The 21,945-nt window shown below is 43.7% G+C and overlaps 1 protein-coding gene across 1 annotated transcript in view; it reads left to right on the forward strand.

Annotated features, from left to right (window-relative positions):
• LOC120047149 (thrombospondin type-1 domain-containing protein 7A-like) overlaps positions 1-21,945 on the forward strand; it is a 69,053-nt gene that overhangs the window by 36,907 nt on the left and 10,201 nt on the right. The window contains exons 10-18 of the mRNA XM_038992683.1: positions 2,956-3,091; positions 4,155-4,258; positions 5,668-5,862; positions 6,306-6,572; positions 14,040-14,218; positions 14,876-14,881; positions 15,161-15,294; positions 15,527-15,680; positions 17,856-17,997. Of these exons, the coding sequence (XP_038848611.1) occupies positions 2,956-3,091; positions 4,155-4,258; positions 5,668-5,862; positions 6,306-6,572; positions 14,040-14,218; positions 14,876-14,881; positions 15,161-15,294; positions 15,527-15,680; positions 17,856-17,997 (1,317 nt within the window). The remainder of the gene's footprint in view (positions 1-2,955; positions 3,092-4,154; positions 4,259-5,667; positions 5,863-6,305; positions 6,573-14,039; positions 14,219-14,875; positions 14,882-15,160; positions 15,295-15,526; positions 15,681-17,855; positions 17,998-21,945) is intronic.

Raw genomic sequence — 21,945 nt, forward strand, 5'->3', positions numbered from 1 at the left:
AATTACGATAATTACTCTAAACTACACAATTATCTTTGATACAAAGACGGCTATGTAGCTAGCTAAGATCAGACAAGTCAAACCGTTGTACTGTAATGAAATGTAATACTACCTGCGGAGCGAAATGCGACCACTCGCTCCAACAGTGCTGCTATTCGGTAGACGGTAGACGTTGGCTAGCTGCTGGCTAGCTAGCAGTGTTGACTAGGACGAAAATAGCTGACTAGCTAACCTCGGTAATTACGATAATTACTCTAAACTACACAATTATCTTTGATACAAAGACGGCTATGTAGCTAGCTAAGATCAGACAAGTCAAACCGTTGTACCGTTGTACTGTATTGAAATGTAATACTACCTGCGGAGCGAAATGCGAAGTGTATTTGAGGCTTAAAAGGCTTCGAAAGTTTATCATTTCCACTGAAATTTCAGACTTCATTTTCCATTACGAAAAACATATCAACCCCTACAAAAAATGTCTATTAATTATAATTCACATAATAATAATTCACATTTTCTGTTGCTGCAGGATTGTTTTCCTGCTGTAGCAAACTGGCTCAAATTAATATCATACATCTGTACCTGTTCATTGTAAGTCTCTTGGGAACTAAGAACTATGGACCAAAAATGCTCTCCTAAAAGGAATGTCTTGCTTATCCAACTAGTTGGATGAATATTATGCATGTCAGCTGTTATCATGAAGCATCATTTGGAGGTCATTTATATTATAAACCAATGTAAAACTGGGACGAGTAAGGAAACTGGCACCAATTGGGTGATGCATGCAATGTAAACGACTCATTACAGTTTCCTTAAATTGTATTACTCTCGTTTCATTACGGATATTTCATTTGACACATTGACATGTAGGATGACCTTAAGATGACCTAATTTAGTGCAACCCAGAAAACGTACTAGCCTGTGGCTACAAGTGACAGGGTGTCATGTTGTTGTTGTTATTGTTGTTTTCATGCTGTAATAAAAACGCCTTCAGACCAGGTCACCTTTGTCAGACAGCCATGGCCACAGCTGGAGGACATTGTTGAATGCATTACATTGATTTATGGGATGAAATCATCATCGTTCAGATTTTGATTACCTCTTTATTTGGCATGAGAGCATAAATCTTTGGCCCTCGCCACACACAGTCGCAGTCGTATATTTTGATAGCAGTGCTGATGTTCTCCTGCTGTATAGGATGACCCGCCTCCTACCCACACTGGTTGAAACTAAAGGTCAGGGATATACAGAGTCCTGTAATGCACTCATATAATATGATTCGCCAGTCCTGGACCATAAAACTACATCTTAATCAGTCTAGATCAGTGGTTCTCAAATCCTGGTCCTGGGGACCCAAAGGGGTGCACATTTTTGTTTTTGCCCTAGCAATACACACCGGATTTAATTCATCCAAGTCTGATTATGAGTAGATTATTTTAATCAGGTGTGTAGTTGCTAGGGCAAAAAAAATAAAAAAAATGTACACCCCTTTGGGTCCCCAGGACCAGGATTGAGAACCACTGCTCTATAGTCAGAGCTCTGGCAGAACATTATAGTTCTTAATTGTGTTTATTCAACGGGTGTGTCTATTGGGAATACCGCTGATCGTGGGGAAAGCATCCATCTTGTTCATGTTACTTCATCATTAGATTTGGACTTGACGACTATGTTGATTTTACTGCAACTATAAAGCAGTCAACATTCGCCCACTCTGCCCTGAATATGTCAGTTTGACATGGAATGTCTCAAAGTAATTTAAAGGGGAACAACGGCAAATTTCTGAAATTTGTCAAAGTACCTCATCCTGTCTGGCTCAGTGTTGGACTGTCTGTCACAGTGTACACCTCTCTCACACAGGGAGAGTGAAGTAGAGCTAGAGCTAGGTCACAAGGTTATGCGTCCCTCCCCCTCACTGCAGCGCTAGATAGAACTTTGTGGAATAATGCAGATCTACAAAAATAATCAACGTGCTGTAATGACAACGAAATTGCATATTTCATTTGCAAGCCAGGGCCAAATTGCCTTCCTTGAGCGAACAAGAGAATGTGATGTGATTTAATCAAATGCAAAAGTATTTTTATATGTTTGCATAAAATACCTCTAGTCTTTGAAAATTGTGTGTTGATTATATATAGCAAAGGCTATCAACAGCTGTTGTGTTGCTCTTTGGATTATCCCATATCATGGAATAGGCTACGTGAGTGAATGTTTAGAAAGACAAAGGCGGACACATGGAATTATTTGATTTGGATGGATGGTTGACATGACAGAATGGTAGACAAATATTTTCTTATCTAAAAGGTGCTGGAAAGTTTGCTACATTTCTCGAGCTCATAAAAGCTACCAGCTCTCACAGTCTCACATCAGAATTAGACATTTATCCATGTTTCTCAAGCGTCTGCTTGGTTTCCAGAGAAATGCATTGAAAGAGAGATATGAAATAGGCTACTACCAAGGTCTGATGATGCTTCTGACAATATAGTAAAAGGATGATGTCCTAATGTATTTGGAAAACTGCCGGTGACAGTGTAGTGTTTATGAGGAGTTCCCTCGTGCATGTGTTGTTGCATGTGCAGTAAGTCCTGGGTAGATTTTTCCTCCCTGCTTGGCAGAGATCTTAGAAAAGGTAAGAATTGTGATCCCACGACCCAAATTTATCTCACAATCGATTGGGCTTCCCGATAAAGCTTGTTCTCTGTCAAAGAACATATATATTTTTTTCATAGATCTGCGTTATTCCACAAAGTTCTATCTAGCGCCGTAGTGAGGGGGAAAGTTGCATAACCTTGTGAACTAGCTCTAGCTCTACTTCACTCTCCATGAGTGAGAGAGGTGTACACTGTGACAGACAGTCCAACACTGAGCCAGACAGGTTTAGGGACTGTGACACATTTCCGGTGTTTGAAAATCTAATTATAATATAGAATTAAAGTAATGCTCCATTTGCTTTGGCAGCTGGTAACATTCAGAAGAAGAAGCAGTCAAGAAATCGCGTCATCCTCCAGCTGCCAGCCAACGGGGGCCAAGACTGTCCTGAGGTGCTGGAGGAGGAGAAAGACTGTGAGGCTCCTAAAGTCTGCCCTGGTTACAGGTACAGCACAGTACCAAGAACACTGACAGTTCTACAGTGCCTTCAGAACGTATTCACACCCCTTGACTTTTCCCATATTTTGTTGTTTTACAGCCTGAATTTTAAAATTTATTACATTTAGACTGTGCGTCACTGATCTACACACAATACCCCATAATGTCAACGTGGAACTATGTTTTTAGACTATTTTACAAATGAATAAAAAATGAAAGCTAAAATGTCTTGAGTCAATAAGTATTCAACCCCTTTGTTATGGCAAGCCTAAGTTCATGAGTAAAAACATGCTTAACAAGTCACATAATAAGTTGCATGGACCCAGCAAGAAGACGTTAACCTAAAACACAAGGTCAAATATACACTGGAGTTGCTTACCAAGACAACATGGAATGTTCCTTTGTGGCCAAGTTACAGTTTTGACTTAAATCGGCTAGAAAATCTATGGCAAGACTTGAAAATTGCTGTCTAGCAATGATCAACAACCAACTTGACAGAGCTTGGATATTTAAAAAAAAGAATAATGTGCAAATATTGTACAATCCAGGTGTCCAAAGCTCTTAGAGACTTACCCAGAAAGACTCACAGCTGTAATCGCTTCCTAAGGTGATTCTGACATATATTGGGGTGTGAATACTTATGTCAATGAGATATTTCTCTCATTTAATTTTCAATAAATGTACAAAAATGTCTACAAATATGTTTTCACTTTGTCATTATGGGGTATTGTGTGCAGATGTGTGAGATTTTTTTTTATATACTCTATTCTGAATTCAGGATGTAACACAACAATATGTGGAATAAGTCAAGGGGTATGAATACTTTCGGAAGTCACTGTACATGGATATGATTACACCAATGGTGATACTATTGCTACTATCGTTAGCAACTCTTACTCATAAAGTGTATTGGTATTATACACTAATTACCTCTACTGTCTGCTGATAATGTTAATGTTGAATATGATGATTTTAATGATTATGTTGACATTGACTTGATGATCATAATCACGTTCAACATCACTATCATTATCACAATCATCATCATCACAATACTTCCTCTAATGCAGGTGGAAGTCACACAAATGGAGAAGGTGTCAATTGGTGCCATGGTACATCAGGGAGGACAGCCCAGGGGCTCAGGAGACATGTGGACCAGGTCTTCAAACAAGAGGTGAAATGACATCCTTTAACCGTCTCTTTTTTCCTTCACAAATCCCCTTCTATTACCTTCTCTTCTATCCAATTTGAACATCCACAATGAAATTGACATTCTTTGTGGCCTCTGAATCTCAGCCAGGAGAAAACAGATGGATTTGGCAAGGTTAGGAGAGGCAAATTGTGCTTCTTAAGCCACTTGTCAAATTCCCCTCTTTAGACGAAGACGTGAACTGGGGTTGACACTCCCCACAGCACTGAGGACACCATTTGTCATCCCTCAGTGAATTTAGGATGTCAATGTGTTCATGACTAGGCATCCACCTTGCTTGAGACAGTTGGTGTTTCTTAGTACCCAGGTACCTTAGGCTCTTTTCATGCAGCTTTAATCACAGCTCCATTTGGGAGAGCTGCTACATTCCCCCTCTGGCTAACTACAACCTGTAAATATGTTTCAATTGTAAGCAAACACCATATGACAGCATATTGAAGCATACTTTTTACTTGCGTACAGGAACGGTTCGCCTACTGTAGATAACAGAAGCTGTACTACAAAGTATTGTAAAAGTGTTTTTTCAGGTCACAATAATTCCATTGTTGTATAGCTTCAATGGAGAACTATTGTCAGTGGCAATGTTGTAAATTGCCACTTGTTAAGTGCTAATATGCATAAATGGAAAGAGACACATTACAATTTCCTTTTCTTCATAGAAACGATCTGACATCCACAATCCTCCTGTAGTGTTGGGCTGACTCTCATAGCCTGTGATAGTAGACGTTAACATCCCTGGGTTCTAAAGAATCCAGGTCACTGTTTGTCATTCTCTGAGACATGCTGAGACATAGTGCCTCTTTACCCCTGGGGCGTCTCACAGCTTATCACAGCGTCTCACTGCTGTGTACCTGGAGGGACCTGGAACACTCCTGACCGCCAGTCACACTCACTGTCAACACACATGCCACCACAAACAACCCCACACATATCAACAGACTACAGCAATCCAAACGTACAGAGTCAACAGAGGCCCAAGGGAGTTTGAGCAGAACTCTGCTTGTAGGTTACTTTGGGGTAGAAAAATAATATTATCTTGAGTGTCTACAGCATAACGAAAAGCACGTATTGCAATATCTCCAGTAATGTCCTTTTAATCAAAACACAACATATTTGACATATTAACATTGAACCTGTATTGATTGTTATTTATATTTTACCTTAATTCTTCCTTCGGAGTTGTTACTGGCAGTATAAAAAAACTGTCTGCCTGAGGCTGTGTTCAACTGACAACCACCCTGTATTATATAGTACACCTTTTCTGCAACCCTACCGAACCAATCAATGTCTCCATTCCTGCTAAATCTCTGTGACCCAGACAAAATGGCCACCAACCCTGTAAGGGACACTGTGCCTTTGATATCCCCCCACAGCCGTGTCCTGTCGCCAACTGGACGGAGTGCAGGCAGACATTGGAGAGTGTCTGAAGTTTGCCAACACCATGCCCCCCATCACTCAGCGGTGCCAGCTCCCATGCCAGGACGATTGCCAGCTCACCAACTGGTCCAAGTTCTCGTCCTGCACAGCTGACTGTGTGGGGGTCCGAACCAGGAAGAGGTTACTTGTAGGTGAGGAATAGTAACAAAATGTGTGGACTTTTGGCAGTATCGCACCTTTGCACAGTGGCAGTCCATTAAGGAAGCTCTATAGCTTATAAGCAGCATGAGTGATTCAGTTTACGCTATGACCTTGCGAGAAGGGTAAGTAGCATGTAGCCTGCTAGAGTGCAGCATAGATGCTATTAGCAACTATTAGATCAAGTCTCTTGTTCTGGGGAGCAGCCTGAGAATTTTAACGAGGTCTGGTCCAATTAATCTGGATGTGGAATATTTACATGTTACTCAATGAGAACATAATGATGCATATTAATGCCTAGTGACAGGATGGAGTTCGGCTTTTAAATTGCACATGACAGACAGGAAGTCAGACAGACACACACAAACACAAACGTCATACCTACTAAATGCTAAATGACTTAAATGTACTAACCCCTATCCTCTCTCCACCCCAGGGAGAAGCAAGAAGAAGGACAAGTGTAAGAACACCCAGATGTACCCTCTGAGCGAGACCCAGTACTGCCCGTGTGACAAGTACAACGCCCAGCCCGTGGGCAACTGGTCCGACTGCATCCTGGCCGGGGGAGACCGGGTGGAGAGCCTCCTGGGCATGAAGGTCCAGGGGAACGTCAAGGAGTGTGGCCAGGGCTACCGTTACCAGGCCATGGTGTGTTACGACCAGGACAACAGACTGGTGGAGACCTCACGATGCAACAGCCACGGTGGGGTGGAGTTGTTGTGTGTGTGTGTGTGTGTGTGTGTGTGTGTGTGTGTGTGTGTGTGTGTGTGTGTGTGTGTGTGTGTGTGTGTGTGTGTGTGTGTGTGTGTGTGTGTGTGTGTGTGTGTGTGTGTGTGTGTGTGTGTGTGTGTGTGTGTGTGTGTGTGTACCCCCCAGGGGGAAGTTGACTAGCCGTAATCCCCCCTGAGCCCCTCACACACTAATACACACACACTAATACACACACATTAATACTCACACACTAATACACACACAGAGAGAGTGCAACCTAATGGCATCATGCATTGCTCCGTTAACCATGACCCCTGATCTCTGATAATGACTGCCAGCACCAAATCTGCCCCAAATCACAGCCACAGTGCTTGGTTTGATGCCAAGGGCGGGGATGTGGGTCGACTGGGTTGTTAGGTTTCTCTCCAGTGATGATTTCAGTGATTCAGTAAGCACTGTGTGTACAAAACGTTGCAATATCTGTATTAGAATTGAAGTTGTTTCACCACTTTCAAAGTTCTCTGACTCATGAATATTACTATTTTTAAAAACATATATTTTTTTTCAAACTGAATTTGACATGATTTCGTTTCTCTAACATTCTTGTCTGAACTTTTCTTATCTGAATCGCTCTTATCTCCATGTTCTTAAAACATGAAGCGCAAAGGAACACTCGATACCATCTCTAATTTGACACATGCAGACAAATTGCTTTTAGAATAGTTGAATTTTGAAGACATGCACTGATATAAGCAGTAGCACAGAGCGAGGTGTAGAAATGAACACATCAGTGTCATGCATTTCTGAACAGAGCCAAATGTCACGTTCTGACCTTTTTTATGTCTTTATTTTAGTTGGTCAGGGCGTGAGTTGGGGTGGGCAATCTATGTTGTTTTTCTATGTTTTGTTCTGTTGTTATATTTCTATGTGTTTGGCCTAGTATGGTTCTCAATCAGAGGCCGGTGTCAGTCGTTGTCTCTGATTGGGAGCCATATTTAGGTACCCTGTTTTCTATTGTATTTTGTGGGTGGTTGTTTCCTGTGTTAGTACCATACGGGACTGTTTCGGTTGTTTGTTTGTAATTGTGTTCAGTGTTCTGTTGAATTATTATTAAATATCTCATTATGGACACTTACCACGCTGCACATTGGTCCGATCCTTGCTACTCCTCCTCAGACGAAGAGGAGATCCGTTACAGAACCATCCACCAAAAAAGGACCAAGCAGCATGGTAACCAGTAGCAGAGGGACATGGACTTCTGGACATGGGAGGAAATCTTGGACGGCAAAGGACCCTAGGCACAGCCGGGCACCACTACGAGGAATTGGCGCGAGGTAACGGGCACGAGAGGCAGCCCCAGAATCTTTTGGGGGGGGGGGGGGGGGGGGGCACACGGGTAGATTGGCTGACTCAGGTAGGAGACCTGAGCCAACTCCCCGTGCTTACCGTGGCGAGCGTCGTACTGGTCAGGCACCGTGTTATGCGGTGGAGCGCACGGTGTCTCCAGTACGTGTGCTTAGCCCGGTACGTTACATCGCAGCTCCTCGAATCGGCCGGGCTAGAGTGGGCCTCGAGCCAGGAAGGATGATGCCGGCTCAGCGCATCTGGTCTCCTGTGCGTCTCCTCGGTCCGGGGTATTCTGCACCAGCCCTACGCACGGTGTCTCCAGTTCGACAGCACATCCCAGTGCGGCCTATTCCAACTCCCCGCACTTGCCGGGCTACAGGGGGGATCCAGCCAGGACGAGTGGTGCTAGCTCTGCGCTCGAGACCGCCAGTGCGCCTCCACGGTCCAGTGCGCCTCCACGGTCCAGTGCATCCGGTGCCTCGGCCAAGGACAAGGCCTCCTGCATGTCTCCCCAGCCTGGTGAGTTCTGTGTCTGTGCTATGCACTAACCCTCCTGCATGTCTCCCCAGCTTGGTGAGTCCTGTGCTTTCAACCAGAGCCAGGCCTTCTGTGTGTCTCTCCAATCCAGTGATAATCCATGGCAAGAAGCCTCCAGTGATAATCCATGGCAAGAAGCCTCCAGTGATAATCCATGGCACAAAGCCTCCAGTGATAATCCATGGCACGAAGCCTCCAGTGATAATCCATGGCACGAAGCCTCCAGTGATGATCCATGGCACGAAGCCTCCAGTGATGATCCATGGCACAAAGCCTCCAGTGATGATCCATGGCAAGAAGCCTCCAGTGATGATCCATGGCACGAAGCCTCCAGTGATGATCCATGGCACGAAGCCTCCATTGATGATCCATGGCACGAAGCCTCCATTGATGATCCATGGCACGAAGCCTCCTGTGAGGATCCATGGCACGAAGCCTCCTGTGAGGATCCATGGCACGAAGCCTCCGGTGAGGATCCATGGCACGAAGCCTCCGGTGAGGATCCATGGCATGAGGCCTCCAACGAAGGAAGTCGGAGGCTCCGGACTGGAGGACGTCGCTGGAGGCTCCGGGCTGGAGGCCGTTGCTGGAGGCCCCGGGCTGGAGGCCATCTCTGGAGGCGCCGGGCTGGAGGCCGTCTCTGGAGGCGCCGGGCTGGAGGCCGTCTCTGGAGGCGCCGGGCTGGAGGCCGTCTCTGGAGGCGCCGGGCTGGAGGCCGTCTCTGGAGGCGCCGGGCTGGAGGCCGTCTCTGGAGGCGCCGGGCTGGAGGCCGTCTCTGGAGGCTCCGGGCTGGAGGCCGTCTCTGGAGGCTCCGGGCTGGGCACAGGCACAGGACTCACCAGGCTGGGTAGACACACAGGAGACCTGGGTCTAGGAGCAGGCACAGGACTCACCAGGCTGGGGAGACATACAGGAGGCCTCTTCCTTGGCCGAGGCACCGGATACACTGGGCCGTGGAGGCGCACTGGCGGTCTCGAGCGCAGAGCTGGCACCACTTGTTCTGGCTGGATGCCCACTTCCACCCGGCAAATGCGGGACGCTGGCACTGAGCACACCGGCCTGTGAATGCTCGGCCGAGACACAGTGCGCATCACCGCATAGCACGGGGCCTGACCAGTCACATGCTCGCCACGGTAAGCACGGGGAGTTGGCTCAAGTCTCCAACCTGACTCTGCCACACTCCCCATGTGCCACCCCCCAAAAAAATTGGGGGCTGCCTCTCGGCCTTCCTTGCCAGCCGTGTTCCCTCATAACATTGCCGCTGCGCTTTAGCTGCTGCCTTCGCCTTCCTCTCTGCTTTTACCTGCTCCCAGGGCAGGCGATCCTTCCCGGCCAGGATCTCCTCCCACGTCCAGGATCCCTTGCCATTTAAAATGTCCTCCCATGTCCAGTCCTCCTTCTTACCACGCTGCTTGGTCCTTTGGTGGTGGGTAGTTCTGTAACGGTCATCGTTGCATGAAGAAGGATCGGACCAAAGCGCAGCGTAGTAAGTGTTCATGATTTTTATTTACACTGAACACTAGAACAAAATAACAAAGTGAGAAACGAAACCAAAACAGTCCTGTCAGGTGCAGAAAAACACTAAACAGAAAATAACTACCCACAAAACACAGGTGGGAAAATGCTACCTAAGTATGGTTCCCAATCAGAGACAACGATAGACAGCTGTCCCTGATTGAGAACCATAGCCGGCAAAACCAAAGAAATACAACACATAGAAAAATGAACATAGAATGCCCACCCAAATCACACCCTGACCAAACCAAAATAGAGACATAAAAAGCTCTCTAAGGTCAGGGCGTGACAGAAATAAACATAAAAAATGAACAGTAAACATTTCACTCACAGAAGTTCCAAAAGAATAAAGACATTTCAAATGTCATATTATGTATATATACAGTGTTGTAGTGATGGTAAAAGTACAGAGTACAAATGGTTCAAGTACAAAAGGGAAAATAAATAAGCATAAATATGGGTTGTATTTACAGTAGTGTTTGTTCTTCACTGGTTGACCTTTTCTCGTGGCAACAGCTCACAAATATTGCTGCTGTGATGGGACACTGTGGTATTTCATCCAGTAGATATGGGAGTTTATCAAAATCGGGTTTGTTTTCGAATTCTTTGTGAATCTGTGTAATCTGAGGTAAATATGTGTGTCTAATATGGTCATACATTGGGCAGGAGGTTAGGAAGTGCAGCTCAGTTTCCACCTCATTTTGTGGGCACATAGCCTGTCTTCTCTTGAGAGCCAGGTCTTTCTCAATAGCAAGGCTATGCTAACTGAGTCTGTACATAGTCAAAGCTTTCCTTAAGTTTGGGTCAGTCACAGTGGTCATCTCCCTCTCTCTTTTTCTCTCTCTATATCTCTCCCTCTCTCTCCCTCTCTCTCCCTCTCTCTCCCTCGATCTTCCTCCCATTATCAGGGTTAATATGAATAGAAGAGGAAACACTGTCCTCTCCATCACTGTGTGTATGGTGACATATTTCCCCAGGCTGTGATAGAGATCATCGAATGTAGTTATCTCTATTCCCCCCAGATATCAATAGAGGCGAGGGTTAACGCTAAAAGGCTGTGTTGCTCACAGCGACGACATGCACAGTCCTTTTACTGTTCACCTTTTTTAAAGTCTTGGACTCAAGCGGTGATGCTTTGACGTAACAAGATCATCTACTGCTATTTGTTGGAGTCTATGGAGTTGTCCCCATTCTTCTTTTGGGGTTAACGTTTCACATGTGAGTTGTTCAAGTCTCCATGGTGGGTTGAAAGGTGTTGGTTGGGATACTGACTAGTGACCATGTGTACAGAATCCATATTAGGAACCTTGCCATTCCTCCTCCTTAGACTTCACGCCTCACCTTGACAACGTTCCTAGTATGGATTCTGTACTTTGTAACTCGGCCATGCCCTTTTCTATGATTATATACTATGGGGATGGCTCTGAGATGCTTGGCCTTGACTTGACAGGAATTGGGTGGTTAAGAGGGAATGAAGTCACTGTGGGAATCTGCGCTACAGGTGAAGGCTTGTAGTAAGGCGGACATGTTGGTAAGGACCAGTGACCTCTAGCAGTGTGTGAGGTTGTGATGTGGTTTAGTTGGAGGCGATTGGGGGCCGACGTATTCGTAAGGGCTAGTGAACTTCTCTACATGAGCAGGAGAGTGCTGTTGAGGATTAGGGTTAGCTAACGTAGTGGGAGGAGGAGGGGCTGCCATGGTATTAAGAGATGATTGGGGCACTTCCAAACTGCTGAAATGATGCAGCAAAAAAATCTGGTGAACGCAATGGGTTGTGCTAAATCTAAGCTGTGCTGTGGAACAGAAAAGTTCTGATTAAATAGCAACACATCCTTTCTATGGATCCCTCAAGAAATGTGATACAATATGCAGTGTTTCTCCCACTTCATATCCTCCCATTCGACCACACCCCTGCATACACACAGCGGACAACTACACATCAAAATGTGTTTTGGTTTGAAACTGTCTTTACACTGTGGCTGTAGTACTAATCAGACATTTATAGACATTCTCTGTATGTTTACCTCTGGTCTAATACCACTGATTGGAATTGGCAGTGTAGGAGCAGAACTGTAGCAGGGGGTTAATGTAGATGTATAGGGGATGAACACATTTGTGAAGGTCCATGAACTAGATGGCTTAAGGGATGATTTCAGATCATTGGGCTGGCTTAAAGAGAAATTGAAGGCAATAAACAACTTCTCTGGTAGAAAATAGCCTATGTAGCATCGATATTAGTCAGAAACATTTGGTCTAGTGTCAAAATTTACTGCGAAGTGTAAGTAGGATAATTTTGCTCATAAAGTCAGTCACGTCCAAACTGAGATTTGAGAGATAATTAGGAAAACAATGGTACGTCACGGAATGAAGGGTAGCATATACGTTTTCCTTGTGTTGGGTTTATTTCAATCCTGCCCACAGCCGGCAGCACCCAAGTAATCATCAACTCAGGAACGCGCGGCTGCACGTGACCAATCGTAATGCCCATGGTCAATTTGGTTTGACATTCGTTATCCGTAAGGGGCTAGTTAGGGACCATCACTAGATCACGCATGTTACAATATTTTAAAATGTCAATAGCTCCAAATTTCTATAAATTAAAAATCTCTAACCAACTATAAATTAGAGAAATTCATATAGAAATATTGAAAGTGTTTAATGAGACAACTGAAAGATGTGCAACATTAAAATGTTGTCCCATTTACATTGTGAAATGGAATAAATGGAATGGACTTAAACATGTGGTTTCCATATGGATTTGATGTGTTTGATAGCGTTCCATTCATCCATTCCAGCCATCACAATGAGTCTGTCCTCCTATAGCTCCTCCCACCAGCCTCCACTGGTGTATGTGATGTCACATGACAGTAAGACGTGTCACTGGCCCACTAGGGTCACCCTTGTTGGGATCGGAGAGGCTTCTTTCCCTGCCACCCCGTCTTCCTGTCACGTGGTCTGTCCCATCACTCAGGGAGCTCCTATGTTTGAACAGGATTCCAGGGTTAAATACTGCTGACAATGGTAGCAGTTTAGTAGCCAGGGCTTCCAATCAATCACACATCCAGCACCTAGAGAGTCTTCAGGAAGACAGAATGTTGTCAAAAAGTGCATTTTATGCACAAACACTTCATTGTGTCTCCGTGCGTGTTCACTTCGTTGATTTAGATGTTTTCCAATTACATTTGGATGGGACCACAGGGAAATGCTGTTACACAATAGTACAGCCTCAGGCCTTCAACCCTGAAGCTTTGGTTCAGACCCAGCCCTCAAACTTATACAATACACTGTACATTCCAGTTCATTAACAACCGTCTCGTGAAAGCATAGAGAAGAAATGTGTAGTTCTCCACTGAAATGTAGCCAGTGGTTCACATGGATAACCTCTTCCAGTGAATTAGCCTGCGACCTCTGTGTGTTTGTCGAGACAGACACAGGATATCAGGCTTGGGGATGTAGGGATCCAGATAAACAGGAGTAATACGCAGAGTGAGATGCTTAAGCCAGCCAGACCCAGTTACCATGTCATGACCCTATCAGCCACTTGAGGAAACATAGATTGCATGAAAAAGCTTACAGTCGACCCAAACCACTGCTCAAGTGTATTTTCCCGACTTTATACATCAGCTTCATATGAGACCCTGGAGTGTTGCTCTATTGTTTTAGCACAAAAGCGACCGTCTCTGTGAATCAACAGATGAGTCATTATTTGCTCATGTTGTTGGTGCTAGTATCGGTTTTCTGGTCATGTGATAACGGAACACCTTGGATTTTCTCCAAAATGCACATACAATATTTTCAAGACACACGAGTTTATTATTATATTATTGTTTATTATAGAAAACAAAAACATAATGGGTAACACTTTATTTTTGCTCAGTGCTTTTAATTCCTTCGTGAAAATGTCATGAACACGCCATTAAGTTTTATAACATGTCATAACCTTATCGCAATCCGACCAAAATAGATGCTATACCATGGAAAGGAAGGGCTCCTGAGGGCCTCTATGGGCCCCTATCTTTTCCTGGCCCTTCTCACACCACTCTCTCTCTCCTCCATGCAGGCTACATTGAGGAGGCGTGCATCATCCCCTGTCCGTCAGACTGTAAGCTCAGCGAGTGGTCCAACTGGTCCCGCTGCAGTAAGTCATGTGGTAGCGGGGTCAAAGTGCGTTCCAAGTGGCTCCGGGAGAAACCGTACAACGGAGGGCGACCCTGCCCCAAACTGGACCACATCAACCAGGTACAGCACGATAAACACTCACAAGACTGTCTAATGTAGAAATGAGTTAATGTTTACTTGTAAGAATGTTGTCTGACAGCTGAGGGACTTCCTAATAAGGATGCCATTTTTTCCTAATATAAATATTGTTTTTTCAGGCACTGTTTGTGATAAATAAAACCGTTTTTGTGTTAGAAACACATTATTACAAACACATAGGAGAGAGAGAAACAAATTAAATATTCATGAAAATATTCAGTTTGCATTACCTTCCGTTACTTTCTCTCTAGATTGCCAAATTGCTTTTTGCTGGGTAGAATAGAGAGCCAGAGGAATGGATGCTATAAATGGATCTATCCACACTAATGCCTCTGTGAGCTGGCTGATTCCTGATTTGAGAAGGGAAATATTTTACCTTCAATATGAATAGAAATAGATTCAGAGAAGCGGATTAAATTCAAGCCATGTTGATCTGTTTCTCAGTGTTTCAATTCTCTAAAGGGGACTCCACAGAGGAAGCCTTTATTTACAATGTCACATTAATCAAATGTTTGATCGTAGCAGTTCAATATTTGCATTTATACAAAATTATACAAAATATTTGCATTTATACCAATTATACCAAATCTATGCCACTTTCATTCCACAATGCACACTGGATACGGATGAACACAATAGGCCCAGGTAAGACCCTTTTCAGTATTATGAATTCATATTGTCAACAATGTCCCACATACAGAATATCTCTTTTTCTGCATAATACTGTACAGAACATTCATATATGTAGCGAGGTAAGATCAAAAAGGATGACATAAGCACTAACAAAACACCTCTGGTAATGTCTTGATCATCTCAACACAGTAATATCATTGACGCTATTCTTGTCACCCAAACTCAATGATAACGGAGGTAATAACCATAGACATATTCATGTCAAATCCCTTGCCTGGTGCCTTCCCCCAGGTGTATGAGGTTGTGCCATGTATTAGTGACTGTAGTCAGTATGTGTGGGTGGCTGAACCCTGGAGTGTATGGAAGGTCAGCAACTTGGACCTGAAGGAGAACTGTGGAGAGGGCGTCCAGACCCGCAAAGTCAGGTACTATACCATTTCACTACATCACACTACTTTACACTAAATAAAACCATCCCAAGCAATGTTCTACTCCCTCATAGGAAGACCGTTGTGTCACACACAGTACAAATCCATGGTCCTCAACATATGCATGTAAATATGCTGTATATATTGCATTTGATTGACAGCTGATTTTAATGGAAAATGTTTTGGCTATGTAAGGTCATATGAACACATCTCTGGGCCAATCCCTTAGGTGTATGCTGAACACTATTGACGGTCCATCTGAGTCTGTGGAGGACTACCTGTGTGACCCGGAGGACATGCCCTTGGGGACGCGGGGAAGCCGGCTGCCCTGCCCCGAGGACTGTGTCCTCTCTGACTGGAGCAGCTGGAACCGCTGCAGCCTGGTAAGAATAACTGGTCTGAGACCAGTCATCTTTATTCATATATGTATGATGTGTATGTGATGGCTGTGGTAAGAGGTATCCTGGATATGTACAAAATGGTTGGCCTCTCTGGAGTCGCTGCAGCCTGCTAAGAACCACTAGTACACGTCTGTGGTAAGAACTGACCCTGGATCTGTAGGATCGTTTTTTTAAATTCACCCATTGATTCTGTGGTATGAAGTCCTGGGATTGAAACTGTGGTACACATTTCTCACTTTTTGAAAGAGACTGGAACCTAACATAAGGAGTTTGTTTGTCTTAGTATAAATGGATTGTGAATCTTTCACAGTATGATATTTCTTCCTCCCCGGAAGCAGAAAAAGAATAAAAAAGAAATACACTACAGTTCAAAAGTTTGGGTTCACTTAGAAACGTCCTTGTTTTTTAAATTAAACCACATTTTTTGTCCATTCAAATAACATCAAATTGATCAGAAATACAGTGTAGACATTGTTAATGTTGTAAATGACTATTGTAGCAGGAAACAACAGATTCTTTATGGAATATCTACATAGGCGTACAGAGGCCCATTATCAGCAACCATCACTCCTGTGTCCCAATGGCACGTTGTGTTAGCTAATCCAAGTTTAGCATTTTAAAAGGCTAATTGATCATTAGAAAACTATTTTACAATTATGTTAGCACAGCTGAAAACTGTTGTTCTGATTAAAACTTCTTTGGGATTGGTGTCCCTTCCACTGGACGGTTGAGCTAACATAGGCTAATGCGATTAGCATGAGGTTGTAAGTAACAAGAAAATTTCACAGGACATAGCCATATCTGATATTGGCAGAAAGCTTAAATTCTTGTTCATCTAACTGCACTGTCCAATTTACAGTAGCTATTACAGTGAAATAATACCATACTATTGTCTGAGGAGAGTGCACAATTTTGAACATGAACAGTTATTAATAAACAAATTAGGCACATTTAGGCAGTCTTGATACAAAATTTGGAACAGTAATGCAATGGTTCATTGGATCAGTCTAACATTTTGCACAAACACTGATGCCATCTAGTGGCCAACATCTAAATTGCACCTGGGCTGGAATAATACATTATGGCCTTTCTCTTGCATTTCTAAGATGATGGTACAAAAAAAATACAAATAACGTTTTTTTATTTGTATTATCTTTTACCAGATCTATTGTGTTATATTCTCCTACATTCCTTTCACATTTCCACAAACTTCAAAGTGTTTCCTTTGAAATGGTACCAAGAATATGCATATCCTTGCTTCAGGGCCTAAGAAGGCCAGCATCCCGGAATCGCCTCTTCACTGTTAACGTTGAGACTGGTGTTTTGCTGGTACTATTTAATGAAGCTGCCAGTTGAGGACTTGTCAGGCGTCAAGTAGTCCAGTAGTTAACCACAGTAACGGGGGATACTGCCTTTGTCCACTCCTCCCCCTCTGACACATTTCATTGGTTGTAAAAGAGCGATTGAACTGTTTTGATGTCACCTGCTGTTTTCCTGAAAGGGCACCAGCCATTGTTAATCACACCCCATTCTCTTTAAGTGCTTGACATGCTGACTTCCCACAATTCCAATCTCAACATGGAGTCGCGCTGGTACCAGTGGGACTTGTTCCATGTTTTATTCATGACGAATAAAACATTACAGCGATGGAGATATTCCAGAGGCAGTGTTTTTCCCACTCTCACACTGTGTACATGGAATGGAAGGAATGTTAGGATGGAAAATCTATTCGAGAAGCATCCTCAACGTTTTTCCACAAAATTCCTAAGAGTTCCATATTCCCAGAATGCTAGTGGAGAGGATATGGAAAAGTTGGCAGCCCTGGGAATTGGGAATGGCATGACATCAGAACATGGAATTTTAATCCACTTTTATTTAGGACAATTAAATATGGAGAAAGAACTGGGAAATAATCCAGAAGCCGCAAATTCACACAGTTGAATCAACTTTTATGTTCAATAAATATGGGCATCACGGCGGCAAGGGCTCTCCATTGAAAAAGGGCTTAGTTCCAGCTCAGTGATCAGTCTACGTAGAATTCTTATCACTTGCTGCAATATGGACTTGTATATCATTTACGCTATAAGAAAAATGCACAACCCTCCCCCCTTTTGCTCAACCCCTCCATGTTGACGTGAAATTGTGCCTACCTTTCAGCCATGCAGTTACAACAACAGCAGGAAACGGACAGCCTACGCCATCCGGTCACCTGGAGCAGGGAGACAATGTCCGGAAACCACAGAGAAGGAGCCATGTAGTCTGAACCTGAACTGCTTTCACTATTTCTACAACATCACAGGTAAAAAAAAAAAAATGAATCGCAGAACATCTCACTTTGACATTTTCCATTTAGTTTGTCTATAAGTAGCTACTTTCCCTCATCAGTGGCTATCTACACTTACACTGTTACTTAAAGGCCCAATGCAGCTGTTTTTACCTCAATATCAAATCATTTCTGGGTAACAATTAAGTACCTTAATGTGACTGTTTTCAATCAAAATGGTCAAAAATAAACAAACCTAGATTCTTAGCATGAGCAATTTCTTGGTATATTAACTTATTAGCCACCTGGTGACTCCATCCCACCAAAAGAAGCAGAAATTTCAGGTGGTCTTTTTAAACAGCTCTTACACCAAAAGGGCATAATCTGGACCCCTACAAATCAGCTGGGCTAGACAATCTGAACCCTTTCTTTCTAAAATTATCTGCCGAAATTGTTGCAACCCCTATTACTAGCCTGTTCAACCTCTCTTTCGTGTCGTCTGAGATTCCCAAAGATTGGAAAGCAGCTGCGGTCATCCCCCTCTTCAAAGAGGGGGACACTCTTGACCCAAACTGCTACAGACCTATATCTATCCTACCCCGCCTTTCTAAGGTCTTCGAAAGCCAAGTCAACAAACAGATTACTGACCATTTCGAATCCCACCATACATTCTCCGCTATGCAATATGGTTTCAGAGCTGGTCATGGGTGCACCTCAGCCACGCTCAAGGTCCTAAACGATATCCTAACCGCCATCGATAAGAAACAATACTGTGCAGCCGTATTCATTGACCTGGCCAAGGCTTTCGACTCTGTCAATCACCACATCCTCATCGGCAGACTCGATAGCCTTGGTTTCTCAAATGATTGCCTCGCCTGGTTCACCAACTATTTCTCTGATAGAATTCAGTGTGTCAAATCGGAGGGCCTGTTGTCCGGGCCTCTGGCAGTCTCTATGGGGGTGCCACAGGGTTCAATTCTTGGACCGACTCTCTTCTCTGTATACATCAATGATGTCGCTCTTGCTGCTGGTGAGTCTCTGATCCACCTCTACGCAGACGACACCATTCTGTATACTTCTGGCCCTTCTTTGGACACTGTGTTAACAACCCTCCAGACGAGCTTCAATGCCATACAACTCTCCTTCCGTGGCCTCCAATTGCTCTTAAATACAAGTAAAACTAAATGCATGCTCTTCAACTGATCGCTGCCTGCACCTGCCCGCCTGTCCAACATCACTACTCTGGACGGTTCTGACTTAGAATATGTGGACAACTACAAATACCTAGGTGTCTGGTTAGACTGTAAACTCTCTTTCCAGACTCACATCAAACATCTCCAATCCAAAGTTAAATCTAGAATTGGCTTCCTATTTCGCAACAAAGCATCCTTCACTCATGCTGCCAAACATACCCTTGTAAAACTGACCATCCTACCGATCCTCGACTTCGGCGATGTCATTTACATAATAGCCTCCAATACAGTGCCATGCGTTTTGTCACCAAAGCCTCATATACTACCCACCACTGCGACCTGTACGCTCTCGTTGGCTGGCCCTCGCTTCATACTCGTCGCCAAACCCACTGGCTCCAGGTCATCTACAAGACCCTGCTAGGTAAAGTCCCCCCTTATCTCAGCTCGCTGGTCACCATAGCAGCACCCACCTGTAGCACACGCTCCAGCAGGTATATCTCTCTGGTCACCCCCAAAACCAATTCTTCCTTTGGCCACCTCTCCTTCCAGTTCTCTGCTGCCAATGACTGGAATGAACTACAAAAATCTCTGAAACTGGAAACACTTATCTCCCTCACTAGCTTTTAGCACCAGCTGTCAGAGCAGCTCACAGATTACTGCACCTGTACATAGCCCATCTATAATTTAGCCCAAACAACTACCTCTCCCCTTACTGAATTTATTTATTTATTTAGCTCCTTTGCACCCCATTATTTCTATCTCTACTTTGCACATTCTTCCAATGCAAATCTACCATTCCAGTGTTTTACTTGCTATATTGTATTTACTCCGCCACCATGGCCTTTTATTTTTTGCCTTTACCTCCCTTATCTCACCTCATTTGCTCACATTTTAAATATACTTATTTTTCTACTGTATTATTGACTGTATGTTTGTTTTACTCCATGTGTAACTCTGTGTTGTTGTATGTGTCGAACTGCTTTGCTTTATCTTGGCCAGGTCGCAATTGTAAATGAGAACTTGTTCTCAACTTGCCTACCTGGTTAAATAAAGGTTAAATAAAAAATATATAATCATTTTCACAATTTCCTAGTATTATTCCAACCTCATATGGTGGAAATATATATAAAACACAGGAAAATCATGTTTTTGACTGCACTGGGCCTATAAGTGTTCTAATTTTACTCATACTGAAATAACTTTACCCAACCAATGCAGTTAAAAAAAATCTATATACACACTATAAGGTAGTGTATTAATATTGCACACTCTTGGTGCAGCATACTCTATCTAGTGCTACTCCAAAACTACTTGCTCCAATTAAACTGCACAGTCTTTTTTGGTGGCTCCTCTGTGATTCCAGAGAGTTGTAGTGTTATCTTCAATATCGTAGCTCTCTCTCCCTCTCCACTCTCTCTGTTTGTTGCTCACTTCACTGCTAATCTGTAGCGCTCTGCTCCCGGCGGCACCAAGGCCTTTCAGGGCCACACAGTAACTATGTAAATATAATACCAGTAGAGATCATTACTGGAAATGCTCTATTTCATGTTGCCAGGAACCATCTTGCCTCTGCTTGTCTGAATCGTTCTCTCTCTCGCTCTCCACAATCTCCCTCTTCGACTCCCCCGAGTGCCACAAAGCTTTGCAGCAGGAGTTGAGTTCTCAAAAGAGCCGCTTAAAAACAGCCACTCATCTTTGTCAGAGTGTTGCAGGCGTTTGAGTGATCCCCGGGCCCCTCAGCGGTAGACAGCCTTCCTGGCTTTAACTAGAGCCACATGGTTATTTGACTGGGGGCTCTGGGACTCCCAACTTCTCTGGATTCAAATGATATGCTTCACTTCAGAGGCTCGTTTATTTTGGGTCTGTATTAAACAGGTTGAACTGCAAAGTCAAGGTGGTGTCTGAAAAAATTAGTGATGGGAGATGTGAAAGGGGCACAACACACAACTTGATGTCTCTCTTGAACAGTGGTGCAACGTACTTACGTTTTGGTGGAAAGTTTGAGTATCTGTACTTTACTATTTATATTTTTGATTACTTTTACTTCACTACATTCCTAAAGAAAAGTATGTACTTTTTACTCCATATACTTTCCCTGACAACCAAAAGTACTCCTTACATTTTGAATGCTTAGCAGGACAGGAAAATGGTCCAATTCACACACTTATCAAGAGAACGTCCCTGGTCATCTCTACTGCCTCTGATCTGGCGGTATAAGGGCACAAGGCGAGACCCAGATGCAGACACAGGAGGCAGATGGTTAGAGTCCAAGATGTTTATTAACAATCCAAAAGAGGTAGGCAAGAGAATGGATCATGGACAGGCAAAAACCAGTTCAGAGTTCCAGAGGTACAGAATGGCAAGCAGGCTCGAGGTCAGGGCAGGCAGAATGGTCAGGCAGGTGGGAATGGAGTCCAGAAAAACAGGCAAAGGTCAAAACCGGGAGGACTAGTAAAAGAGAATAGAAACTCAGGCGCACAGGAAAAACCACACTGGTTGACTTGAACATACAAGACGAATTTGCACAGAGAGACAGGAAACACAGGGATAAATACACCAGGGGAAATAAGCGACACCTGGAGGGGGTGGAAACAATCATAAGGACAGGTGAAACAGATCAGGGCATGACAGGCGGACTCACTAAACATAAACGCTTTATTTGTAAATGGCGTCTGAGTGTTGGAGTGTGCCCCTTGCTATACATACATTTAAAAAACAAGAAAATTGTTCCATTTGGTTTGCTTAATATAATATACTTTTACTTTTGATATTTCATCAATTACATTTACTT

The sequence above is a fragment of the Salvelinus namaycush genome, chromosome 5 (genome assembly GCF_016432855.1).
Source record: "Salvelinus namaycush isolate Seneca chromosome 5, SaNama_1.0, whole genome shotgun sequence".
Classification (NCBI taxonomy): Eukaryota; Metazoa; Chordata; class Actinopteri; order Salmoniformes; family Salmonidae; genus Salvelinus; species Salvelinus namaycush.